Raw genomic sequence first — 12,433 nt, forward strand, 5'->3', positions numbered from 1 at the left:
TGTCCCAACAGTCTATGCTGTCCATACTGCGAAACAAAATTTTTTTTTTGGTGCGTTATGTCTGTGATTTGTACATAATATGAAAAGTCCTGTGTGGAAATTTTGCATTCATGGTACTATGACTTTTAAAATTAGATGTGATGTTGTATTCAGCAATGACTAGAAAACATTTTGCGGTAGGTTTTCAAAAAGAATACAAACACATAAACTTCATGGAAATTTCTTTTGAAGAAAGGAAATCCTTTCCTCCTTTAAAAAACATACATTTCCCAGTCCTGCAGCTAATTTAACCATGGCATCAGACAGTTAGGCTATTGCAGTCATCATCATGAAGCAGTCATCATAAAGCAGTATATTGGCATTTCTGATACTACAGGACATTTGAAGGGCCATAAATGCAGTAAGTGCAGAAATTAATTTGCTTGAACCTAGGGATCTTAGGGGTCTTACCAACCCTACCACTAGTGCCATTTTAGTAGCTTGTAAAGAAACTTTGCGTGTTAAGTTACAATAGCAATATTATTTTACGTACGTCAATTCCAAAGAAAAAAGACAACGGATTTTAGCACACTTATGATAACTAAACCGGGTATCTCAGCCCAGCACTAACGTACACCGAACGCAAGATGACAGCAGACTTAGTTTGACAGGCTGAACCTCAGTGGGGGGGGAGGGGTAGCTAGGGCTGCCAATGAAGGCCACACCCCCTAATCCCAGTGGCGCGGGTGCTACAGGCATAACGTGTGCACACATCACCGGGTACTGATTCACAACCCGCGGTGCAGCTCTGGAGCACGTGAGCCCCCAAACGCCGGTGATTAAGTCCCCCACCACTCCGGTCTCCGGCTTTCTTACCGCAGCTTTACCGCGCGGCGCGGCTCGGCGGCGGCGTCTCCCCCCCCCCCCCCCCTTAGGACTCCAGTTTGGGCTTCAGCGGGTTGCTCTCGGCCCACAGCGACTCGTCTGCCTGCCGCTTGGCGGTCCGGCGGCCGGCCTTGCGGAGTTTGTATGCCAGCACCCCGATGGCCAGGGCCAGGAGAGCGATGAGGAGGGACAGCACCACCGGCAAGGCCCCGGAGGTGCACGAGGCCTCCAGCAGCTTGCCAGCACCTTTAGGGAAGGACGAGGGGAACACACGTTACACACGCTCCTCGGCAGGGGCGCCAGACACCCGATGTTGTACCCGAATGTCCGGTTTGTAAATTATTTGTCCACGTCCGGTTTGTGATCCCGACTGGACAACGTAATGTCTGGTCCGAGTAACTGATGGGAGAAATTTACCAGTTGTTAATGAACAAATTAATAATGAATTTGGACATTACATTTACACCTGGGTCTGATGACGGTTGCAAGGGACCTCACCCCATCCCCCCCAGTCCGACAGCTTCTGAGTTTGTTCTCAATTACCTCCAATAGTCAAACAGCCTACCTCTGCTTTAAATAACTATTGTTTTGAATCTTTTTCAATGGAAATGCACAGGTGCAATTCTCTTTATAAATGTTCTGGCAGGTTGATTAAAATGGGCTGTAACAGGAAGTTGTCCTGCCAGTTATGAGGGACCTCAGTTTTACACTTCAAAAGCGTATAATTAACATCAATGTATCTGAAATAATCGCTATTATTTAGTCTGCAAATTCACACAGCACTCACACAAGCTCATGATGCCAGTTAGCAAGAGGCAAAAAACAAAAATGAAATGCGTGCAGATGGTTGTGCAGCCAACAACTTGCATCACATCTGCAACCTTCTGGTGAATGGCAAGGAAGTGCACATTTGGACTGGAGATAACATCTACCTTGTGCTCGGAATGAAACGGTCAGATGCCCAGATGAGTCCTCTGCAATCTTCCTCCAGGTGTTCCTGGGAGAGAGCAGCCATTCCTCCACGCGGCAGTAGTACTGGCCGCTATCAGAAGGCTCGGCGTTGGGGACGGTGAGGGTGTACAGAGTGGCTTGGGGTCGGTCAAACAGGAGATGGGCTCTGCTCTTGTCCAGGTGCTGCAGGGTGAAGTTACGTCGGGCTATGAAAATGGGGCGGGGCTCCCCTTCTCCGCCGGCCTCCCGACGCCACCAGGTGACCTGGAAAACCGACCCGGGGCTCGAGTACGAGGTGATGTTGCAGACGATCACGAAGTCGCCCTGCTGGTTGCCCATGGTAACGTTGTCATCGTGCTTCAGAACATGCAGGTCGCTCTCTGTGTGCGAGATTTTGCCACGCGTTTTGAGATGTGAAAACCACTGATTCATACAAGACAATGTATTATTACAATGTTACAATATTAAAATCTGATTCACACATAATGTTCACAGCCTCGGGGGACAAGGAGGGAATGGGATAGGGATGTGTAGGCTAATAGCTTGAGGGAATAATTAGGGGATACTAATAATTTACTGAAGAGGTCAGGTAACAGGCCTTAGTCAGGATACATTAGTGATCCAAACTTAAGCTCTCTAAACACTTCAATGGGATCTTTTATGCCCACAAAAAGATTCAATAATGTTGGCTAAAGGGCTCCTCTGTAAGATTCTGTAGCATCGCCTACTGTAGTTTCTCCATCAATTCATTGCTTCCTTGATCAGGCCAAAATTGTCTCCAGCCAGGACTAATTCTGTCAGCACCTGTAAATTTCCTAAAAGGCCCACCATAGTTAGGAAAATCCCCATCTTTCACATCCACTTATTTTTTGCATGAAAATGCTGCTGGGTTGACCACCGAATGTAGAATAACGCACCCGTGTGGAGGACGCTGACGCGGGTGACTCCTGATTGGTCGGTGGCGCTCTGCAGCCACTCCCCCTCACAGCTGAGCCGGTACTCGTCCACCTGGCAGGAGTAGCCGCCGCTGTCCTGGGCGTCCACGTTCTGAACGGTGAGGCCGAAGGAGCCCAGGGCGGGCCGGTGGAAACGCATCCTCCGCACCAGCTCCGCCCTCACGCCCGGGTGGTCCAGCACAGCGTCGTGGCTGAAGCGCAGCAGCACGGTCCTCTCCGAGGAGTCGGCCGGGACGAAGAACCAGGTGACGGAGTAGTGGGAGGCGGGCGAGACGCTGCCGGGCTGCAGTCTGCACTGGAGCACCGCCGCCGCACCCTCCTGAACCGTGATGTTGGTGTCGGGCTTCAGCACGGCGAAAGTGCTCCCTGCTGCAGAGTGAGACGGAGTTCTCAGCATGCTTAACTCTGAGCCTGGACAACTGGTCAACATTAGTTCAATATACCACACAATGAAAAAGCATTTGGATGGCTGAAATGGAAGCTGAGGCTGAGGTTTTTATACCTGTACGTCAGCAAATGGCCGATTATTATACATTCTACGAAGCTGGAAACAATGGGTCTGGTTTCCTACAAGAGCATGTTGTGTTCATAAGCCTCGGTAGCAAACCCTAGATACGTCAGACACAACAGCATTTCAGGTGAATGGATGTCTAACCTTGTGGTTGGAATGAAACGGTCAGATGCCCAGATGAGTCCTCTGCAATCTTCCTCCAGGTGTTCCTGGGAGAGAGCAGCCACTCCTCCACGCGGCAGTAGTACTGGCCGCTATCAGAAGGCTCGGCGTTGGGGACGGTGAGGGTGTACAGAGTGGCTTGGGGTCGGTCAAACAGGAGATGGGCTCTGCTCTTGTCCAGGTGCTGCAGGGTGAAGTTACGTCGGGCTCTGAAAATGGGGTGGGGCTCCCCTTCTCCGCCAGCCTCCCGACGCCACCAGGTGACCTCAAAAACTGACCCGGGGCTCGAATACGAGGTGATGTTGCAGACGATCACGAAGCCATCCTGCTGGTTGCCCATGGTAACAACGCTGTTATCTTTCAGAACATGCAGGTTACTCTCTGTGTATGAGACATTCAGCAAAAGTTGTGTTGTTAGATTTTCATGCAGTATGAGCAATCAATCACAGCCCAGCAACCGCACAACATTCTTTAGTGAAGCACACAAAGTCACACTAAAGTCAGTTAGCTACCACAGACTGATGCATTAGTTGTTAGAGGGTTTGTAAGAATTGGCTGGGATGGACAGTTTCTTGATGAGAAGAAATGACTTAAACCGCCATGCCCCCATCAACCACTTTGAAGACACAGTCCACCAGGCGCTCTGGAGAATGAATGAATGAATGAGTCTATCAATCAATCAATCAATCAACGGAAAAAGCAGGACGCACCCGTCTGAAGGACGCTGACGCTGGTGACTCCTGATTGGTCGGTGGCGCTCTGCAGCCACTCCCCCTCACAGCTGAGCCGGTACTCGTCCACCTGGCAGGAGTAGCCGCCGCTGTCCTGGGCGTCCACGTTCTGAACGGTGAGGCCGAAGGAGCCCAGGGCGGGCCGGTGGAAACGCATCCTCCGCACCAGCTCCGCCCTCACGCCCGGGTGGTCCAGCACAGCGTCGTGGCTGAAGCGCAGCAGCACGGTCCTCTCCGAGGAGCCGGCCGGGACGAAGAACCAGGTGATGGAGTAGTGGGAGGCCGGCGAAATGCTGCCGGGGCCCAGGCTGCAGTTGATGTGCACCTGCTCGCTCTCTCGAACCGTGACTTTCGATTCCTCTTTCGTCACGCTGAAACTACTCTCTGTTGGACAAATTACAGAACATTTACTCCGAGATGTGAGCAGGGGCAGTGCTGTAGAGGTACTGCTCAGTTAGCTACTAGCTAAGGCTTGTATCATGTGACTTACCCTTAAGACAATTGACTAAGATTCAACTATTATTAGCAGACCTCAAACAACACAAGGCCCGCCTAGCTGTAGAGTTTATAAAATTTGGATGGGACCTCAAAATTGTAAATTTGAACACTGAATTGTCCAAAGAGGGGCAGCACGATGCTGGGTAGAAGGGGTCTGGGATTCGAACCTCAGCCTGGGCCTTTCTGTGTGAAGTTTACATGTTCTCCGCATTTCCACGTATGAGTGTGTGAGTGAATGGTGAGTGTGCCCTGCAATAGATTGGCGGCCTGTCCCCGCCCCCCTGACCAGGATAAGAGGGTATAGATACACCATGGACGCTGAAGATCTGTGCTGATACCCCTTGATGGAGAGCAGGCTGATGTTTGTGTTTGGGCTGATCAATTTCATTTCCTGTCTTTTGGGGCTTTCGGTAAAAAAAACGTTTCAGTTAAAAGTTTTCTGTGAATAATGTAACTGAATTAATGCTATTCTGTAGATGACTCACGTATGACTCTATAATGTGACATAGGAAAAACTGAAGAACAAAATGGCGGTTGGTGTACCTTGAGGGCTAATGAGGAGTTGTATAACAGCAGAAGTTGACTTCAGCGGGGCCCAGTCTCCGTGGGGGTCCTGTAGCCACTCCTCCACCAGGCAGTAGTACCGGCCGCTGTCGGCGGTCCCCGCCTGCCGCAGGAGCAGCTCGTACGACCGCGCCTCGCGCCTGCTGAGGCTGTACCTCTGCCCCGCCTCCACCTCCAGGACGGCGTCCCGGTCTGCGTGCAGGAGGGTGCGGTTCTGCCCCCCCTCCGGCTGGAACAGCCAGGACACGGCGAAGCGGGAGGCGTTCGTCGTGGCGGCGCGGACGGCGCACTCCATCCGCGCGTCCGCGCCCACGCGGCTCCGCAGCGGCGTCTGGGGCCCCGCTGAGACGGACAGCAGGCTGTCTGCGTGCGTAACAGACCACAGGGTTACGGGAGGAAGCCAGAGACTGTGTCTCATAAGCCAGCTGTCTGTGTCATGTGCACCAGCCCTGCTGATCATCATTTTTTTTTTTTTTTTTTTCATTTGTTTCATCCCTACTTATACAGTAAGAGAACTGCAGTGCTCATTCTGTGCGGCTATAGGGTCCGGCCTTCAGTTTCACATTAGGCATGCTTGTGCATTTAAATTGTGCATAATCAAAAGGTTTGACTTCACATATGACGGGTTGACTTCACATATGACTTTTAATTAATTATTTATTTCTTATTTTTTGCCTACCTGGCTTTTGGACACGCACGGCCAGCACATTGGAGGATTTTAGCGCTTTCTGAGTCTGCCGCAGAAAGGCCTCGACGACGCACTGGTAGGTCCCGGCCTCCTGGGCGCTGGCTCTGAACACCTTGAGGATGAAGGTGACTTCATCCGGTTGCACCTGCGTCCGGAGCTGATAGCTACGCTGGTTCTTCCACCAGGTGATGACGCCGTCGTGGAACAGAGACACTATCTGCTCCTGAGACGGTGATCCCGAGCGCTGGATTTTCCAGGTCACGGACAGAGGATACCTGGGCCCTTTCACCTTGCAGAACAGCTCTATTTTCTCATTTTCCCTCACGAGCACCGTGCGACTTCTTAATTCGGCGCGTATTAGAGAATCTGAAACAAGTCAAGAATAAAAACGACCTCATTAGGACAGGTGAGACGTCACATAAATTTTTTTTTTTTTTTTTTAATACGAGAAAGGTGGGATTTGAAAGAAAACGTTCGCTCACTGCACATGAAACCAGCAAAACATCCACTTCATTCATTTCACAAAGCTTTTCCACACAACGGTGCATTAAGAACAGAAACCAAGAAGCACTACAAGTCCGGCAAAGAAACTGCAGACAGCAGAGTTGTTCAATCAAATTGCACATCAGTCAGGATGCAAGCAGTATAGAAAACTAAAACTGCACTGCAAGTGTAAAATATGGGTTGAGGCATCGAATGAATAGACTATTCGTTCAACGAACAGATGATTTTATTTCATGTTATAAATTCTTACCCACAGAGCGGACTTCAGTGTTCACTTCCTGTGATTTAGAATCCAGCTTCTTCACATTGCCTTTGGTTTCGGTCACCCAATCAGATACCGTGCACTTGTAGGTGCCGGCGTCCGAGGGCAGGGCATTGGCGATCTCCAGCGTGAAGGACTCCGGCGCGGCTCGGAGCGTCCGGACGTCGCCCATCTCCGCCCGCTGGCGGTACCGCGTCCCGGGCTGCATCACGCCGTTGCGGCTCAGGCTGATGACGTCACTGAAGGCGCCCTGCCCTGGTCTGTGTTGCCAGGAGACGGACTGCAGCCCGCTGGCCCCCGACACGCCGCAGGTTACCTGCAGAACGTCGCCCTCGTTCACCTCCAGCGTGGAGGACGGAGCGGACACTGCCAGTTTACGCTCTGCGGAGGGAATATCTATGGTTACTGTGCGCTCGATGTGTCAGCTAGAATGTGTCACCGTCAGGTTCGGCAGGGATCCTGCCAAATGTATTCCTTTTGGAGAAATAATAAACCTTTCTGTGGAGCCTGAGCACCATAATGCATGTGGAGGATCAATGCGCTATTATGATTTGGTTCACAACTGACACCATCAATTTGCTTCTAGTAAGGGAGAGAAAAAAACATGTCTCTAACAAAGTGATCAAGGGTACAACAGACAAGCTAGACCCTACATTGAAACTCAGAGCCTCAACTGACACAACTATTCAAACAAATACATGCACGCGCACACTCGCACACATGCGCGAACACACGCGCACACACCTGTCAGGCATTACCGCTCTCTAAATAAACCTCAGTTGTGGTCATTAGCAGACGGAATGCTAAAACGCTGTGAATCCGATCGCAAATGAGAAGTGGGAAATTTCTTTAGCAGAAGTCAGATTAAATCACTGGAGCAAATGCGATTGAGTTTGAGTGTCATCACGAAACAGGAGCAGCCCTGGGTGAAGGAGCACAACCGACAGCAAGCGGTACGCGTCGCTCTTCGTGATTTTGGGAGTGTGTTTGAAACGCTCTGTGGTGTAATCACGCAGTACCCCCGTGTTCATTTCCGCTGCACACTCACCGGCGACAGTGACGGCCACATGTTTTACAGCCGAGTCCTGGCTCTGGCCCCGTGTGAAGGAGCTAGCAGCCTTCTCCTCCTTCCACACCCTGCAAAGATATTTCCCAGCATCCTCTGTTCTGACCGGCCGGACGGCCAGCAGGTAATCCCTGTCGCTCTTCTTGACCACCTTCAGCTCTCCCTCGCTCTCTCTCCCTGCATAGTCTGGCCCAATGGAAGACACGCCTGTGGGCCCGATCCCAGCCATCTCCTTGTCGTCTTTCAGCCAGGCCACAGAGAAGTAACTGTCCACCACATCCCGTGCCTCCACGGTGCACTGGATCTCCAGGGTGTCTCCTTCGCGAAGATCTTCCCCAGGGGCTTCAATGCGAGCGTTGAATGAATCACTGTCTGGGAGCACGTCTGAAACAAAGTAGAAACGGCTCTCAAACGGACTTGTTTTATGTAAAAAATCACTTAGGCGATACTTTGCTGATGTGTGGTCATGCCAATAAAGCTTATTTGATTTTGAATTTGACCTTTGTGCCTTTTCCAGATTAAGTGTTTGATTCTTTACACTACATGAACCCTTTACACAACACCAGAATAAATACATTTTTGGAGCAAGTTCTACACAGTAAAATGGTCAGTGTTCAATCAACATTATAGGAGTACATATAAGTCCAATCGGGACCATACTGAATTTTACTGTATAGCCATGGTGCTCCTGCACATTTTCTCTCATACTCTCATAACTGCATGTAGATCGACAGCTTGAGCTCACCTATGGGTTGGACGTGAAGAGTAAAGGCTTCACTGTCTTTGTAAGCAATTTTGTACCAGGAACGGTCCGGATCTTGGATCCATTCGCTGGCCTGGCAGTAGACGCTGCCCTGGTCAGACAGCTGCAGCTGCGACATGCTCAGTCTGTACGTGGTGCCCTGCACTTTATCCAGGCTTACGAATCCGGCCTGATACCGGTCCTCAAACCCTTCCCCGGGGCTGAGGGTGAAGTCCCTGTTCAGGGAGATTATGGGGCGGGGCTGGCCGTCTCCTTTGCTCTGCAGGAACCAGGTGACGGACAGGTGGGTGTGTTGGAAGGTCTGGCTGGACACTTCGCACTTCAGCTGCAGGGCCTCTCCCTCGGTCTTGCTGAGGACGGTGGGATTGGCGGAGGCGCTGAGGGTATCCTGGATGACTGTAGAGAGGGAGAGACCATCAGAGGCAGGGCAAGGCGAGTGTGTGTAATGTAGGTCAGTTAAAGCAAAATGGCCTCGGTTTTCTTTCACACCCAAAAGAATTTATCCACGTAGCTTTTACGGCCGTCATCACCGACAGGCAAGATTATTAATGAATGGCTATTTAATAGGTTAATTAGCATATATGGGCTATGACCTTTAAAATGAAGAAGGACCTTACCATTAAGTGTGGTTTTGGCGAAGTAAGTTCCAAAATAAGCCCCGTCTGTATTGGGAGTGGAGCATTGGTAGTCCCCCACATCGCTCTCCTCTAGTTTATTTATGTGCAGCAGCACAGACGAGCCCGTTAGCCGCTGGATTTGTATCTCTCCGGCGCTCACTCTTTGCGAATATACGGCGTAAGAATAATTGGGGTCGGACGTGCTGACGATATTGATCTCCATGTCCGGTCTTGTGGGCTTGTTGACTGAGAACTGGAATGTTTGCTCGGAGGGGCCCTTGAACCCACTCACTGTGCAGGAGATTGTGACAGGATACCCTTTTGCCCGATACAGTGGCCCCTCTTGCATGTCGACTACTCGCTGGCCATCACAGACATCTGTGAAAACAGACACAGCATGAAAATATCCACACGCATCAAATACGGATTTCGACATGGTAAACGTGTGCATATGCACGTTAACATAACTCACTGTAGTTGTACTGTACTGCATTGCAGAAAAACAGCCTGCAGATGATGGTATTATCTGTGACCGGACTAACAGAAAACACTAGAGAATACTCTAGTGTAAAGTGGCAGGATGCAAGTAATTATTTTACAACACAGCCTAGGGCTTTTGTCACACATCTCTGCAGTTCAGCAAATAAACTGGGCAAAGTAAAAATCTGTTTTGCTAAACACTCCTTATGTCACTGGGTCCTTATGACAGGATGGATCTTGGAGGGAAGGCGGGGTGCGGCATTAGGATGCTGTGATCTTACCCCAGCGGAGGAGTCCGTTCAGGCAGAGCAGCAGCGCGCACCCCCACAGCCGGTTCATTCCGCCCCTCTGTGTCCAGACGCAGTCCAAACTGCAGGCCTGACTGTGAGCGAATGTCACCTGCACCCGTCTGTCTGAAGCTTATGGGGCTTGCGTGCAGACTCTGCTCTGCAGACGAGCAGCAAGACAGAGAGGATGTGGTTTTCCTGTCGTAACCCACTGTCACCAGACGTCAGAAGGCCATACCGTCTAGCGAGAATGTAACCTCCTTTTTTGTACTTTTTATTTTTTTTAATTTTTTTTTTTAACCTCGCCAAAGTAGGCCAACACCTACACAGGCTCCCCACTGAATGAGCAGGCATATTTTATTTACCTCTGTACCCATAAAAGTTTTTAACACCACTAAATGACAATGACACAGCTGAGGTAAATATATATATATATATTTTTTTTTTTAAAAACATATTGAAAACAGTATGCAGACGATTCACAGCATAGAGAGGCGCGTCAGAGGGTTAATAACCTGTTCTGCACTGAGCCTCTGGTGCTGGTTGTTGCAGAGACCAAGGAGATGAGATTAGACTTTTTGCTAACGGCTTGCAGTGCACTCGTCTGATAAACAAGCATACTATACTATAATGCTCCCAAGATGTACTCTTGAGAAGTAAAGGAAACTGTCTCTTCTCATTCTCTAACATTCTGTATTGCTTAATGTTTTGCTTACGGCTAGTAGGGAACTAGCAGCAACATGAACCTCCTTGTTACTGCATAAAATACCCTCTCATCTTAGAAATGTCCATGGCCATGGGAGTCCTCCTCTGTTTGCTCCAATAGGTACCAAACCAATACCTGCTAAGGCAATACACTGGAGTTACCCAAATAATATATAATTAATATCCCATATCTCGTATTGGGTTAAAGAGGAACTGATCACTTACAACACATACAATGTGCATATGAACATCACATGCCACCCCAGAGCATTGTCTGCGGTCAGGCTGACAATGCTGACAGGTCACTTCCTTCAAAAGTCCCACAAGTAGAGTGCCACCTTGTGGAGAAAAAAATCTAAATGTTGAGCGATAAATAACACAGGCCAGCTAGCTCCCACCACAACAGCATCACATTGTTCAGATTTGCAGAATAAACACAACATTTTCAAAATGCACAAAGGAGCAGTGCATTTGCAAAATGGAAAGTGAGACGTTGGGGAGAAAAATAGAACACCCATTAACTGCAAAATTAGGAGGGAATTTCTGCTCCTTTCATTGAGAGACCTATCACCAGTATCTAGATCTACACAAACAGTGTAGGCAAAATTAGAAACTGATGGGGAAAAAAGTAAACTCCGGATTGAACCATAAGAAAAGACTATTCAAGACGCAAGAGGAAGTGCCCAGCATTTGAGAGAGCTTTAAGAGGGTGTACGTACTGAAGTTGCCCATGACAGAATCAGAAAGAGTGCCACTACTTGGTAGATTAAATGTGACTAGATTTTTTAAAAATTAAATTTGCAGCATTTTCCAAGATTGTACTAACAGTGGTTTAAATTCCACTTACCAGATTTTCTGAGCCATGGGGCCCTGGAAAATGATGGCTGGTGTCACAATGCGATGGCCAATAAGGCCCTAGAGAGAGGCAAGTGAAATTAAACACAGTCGTTCAGGGGTGAGTTGATAGAACAGGTAAAACCAGGGGAACACCAGTCTTCAACACTAGCCAGTTTGTTACACTGTCAGGTGATACTGCGGCCAGTCATAGGTGCAGGCAACATTTAACGGTCCATGAGTGCATTTTTAGGAACTGTGCATTTTAATTCTGCTTCCAAAGCAAAAGCATTCGGCTCAGGCTGATCTAAACGCTTTAGATTCACTGTACTGTAAATCGGTCCTCTTTTCAAAGAAAAACGTCCTTCGGCGCCATCTAGTGTTCAAGCAGACGTACCTTCCAAGACGTGAAGAAAAGTGTGGAGACCCGTTTTGAAATGAATTTCCCAGACAGACAGACAGACAGACAGACAGACAGACACACACACACACACGCACGCACACAATATGACAATTAAAATAAACACAGGCAAAGAAAGCACTAGATAGGTTTGAGGGTGTGGGGGACAGAAAGGGTCCAAAACTGCTCACAGCTCTCTCTCTGTCTACTCCAAGCTGCTATCCTGAACTGTGCATAGCCAAACCACTTTATAAGGCGTCTGCCCATGCAGGGACTCCCAGCATGGCTCAGCAATAATCATACCCTGGGATTTTTGTCGCCATGGCAATGCACAAAACAGACATTAACTGTAATTAAAGCAGATATTAAGGAGCAGGAAAAAACAGAATTTTGGACAAAGGTGCTTTCCCAAGGGAGTATTAAGTGAAGATATTACCACAGGTCAATTTAAGATTTGGGCATTTTCTGAGAGGCTGTTGATATTACAGCAGAGTGGTGGGAGGGACAGATATTATCAGAGGTCAGTATATGCCAGGCCTCATTTTCCACATCAGTCATAACACACACACACAGACACACACAATCCCTGG

General features: G+C 49.1%; 1 protein-coding gene across 1 annotated transcript; it reads right to left on the reverse strand.

Annotated features, from left to right (window-relative positions):
- Positions 1 to 311: 311 nt before the first annotated feature.
- On the reverse strand, positions 312 to 11,753 carry LOC118213593 (immunoglobulin superfamily member 3). The gene is made up of 13 exons (XM_035392567.1): positions 11,457 to 11,753; positions 9,899 to 10,064; positions 9,138 to 9,515; positions 8,503 to 8,916; positions 7,740 to 8,141; positions 6,680 to 7,072; positions 5,917 to 6,291; positions 5,217 to 5,600; positions 4,155 to 4,559; positions 3,427 to 3,825; positions 2,733 to 3,140; positions 1,797 to 2,195; positions 312 to 1,110 (listed from the first exon to the last, which is right to left on the reverse strand). Exons 2-13 carry the CDS (start codon positions 9,954 to 9,956, stop codon positions 911 to 913), a joined length of 4,215 nt encoding a protein of 1,404 aa, XP_035248458.1. The 5' UTR covers positions 9,957 to 10,064; positions 11,457 to 11,753; the 3' UTR covers positions 312 to 910.
- Positions 11,754 to 12,433: the final 680 nt, after the last annotated feature.

Source organism: Anguilla anguilla, chromosome 15, assembly GCF_013347855.1.
Source record: "Anguilla anguilla isolate fAngAng1 chromosome 15, fAngAng1.pri, whole genome shotgun sequence".
Lineage (NCBI taxonomy): Eukaryota > Metazoa > Chordata > Actinopteri > Anguilliformes > Anguillidae > Anguilla > Anguilla anguilla.

Coding starts and splice junctions, on each gene's coding strand:
- LOC118213593 (XM_035392567.1), bottom strand. CDS start 9,956: ATGAACCGGCTGTGGGGGTGCGCGCTGCTGCTCTGCCTGAACGGACTC. Junction 5,601..5,916: donor CGTGCGTGTCCAAAAGCCAG/GTAGGCAAAAAA, acceptor TTACGCACGCAG/ACAGCCTGCTGTCCGTCTCA. Junction 4,560..5,216: donor ACTCCTCATTAGCCCTCAAG/GTACACCAACCG, acceptor TTTGTCCAACAG/AGAGTAGTTTCAGCGTGACG.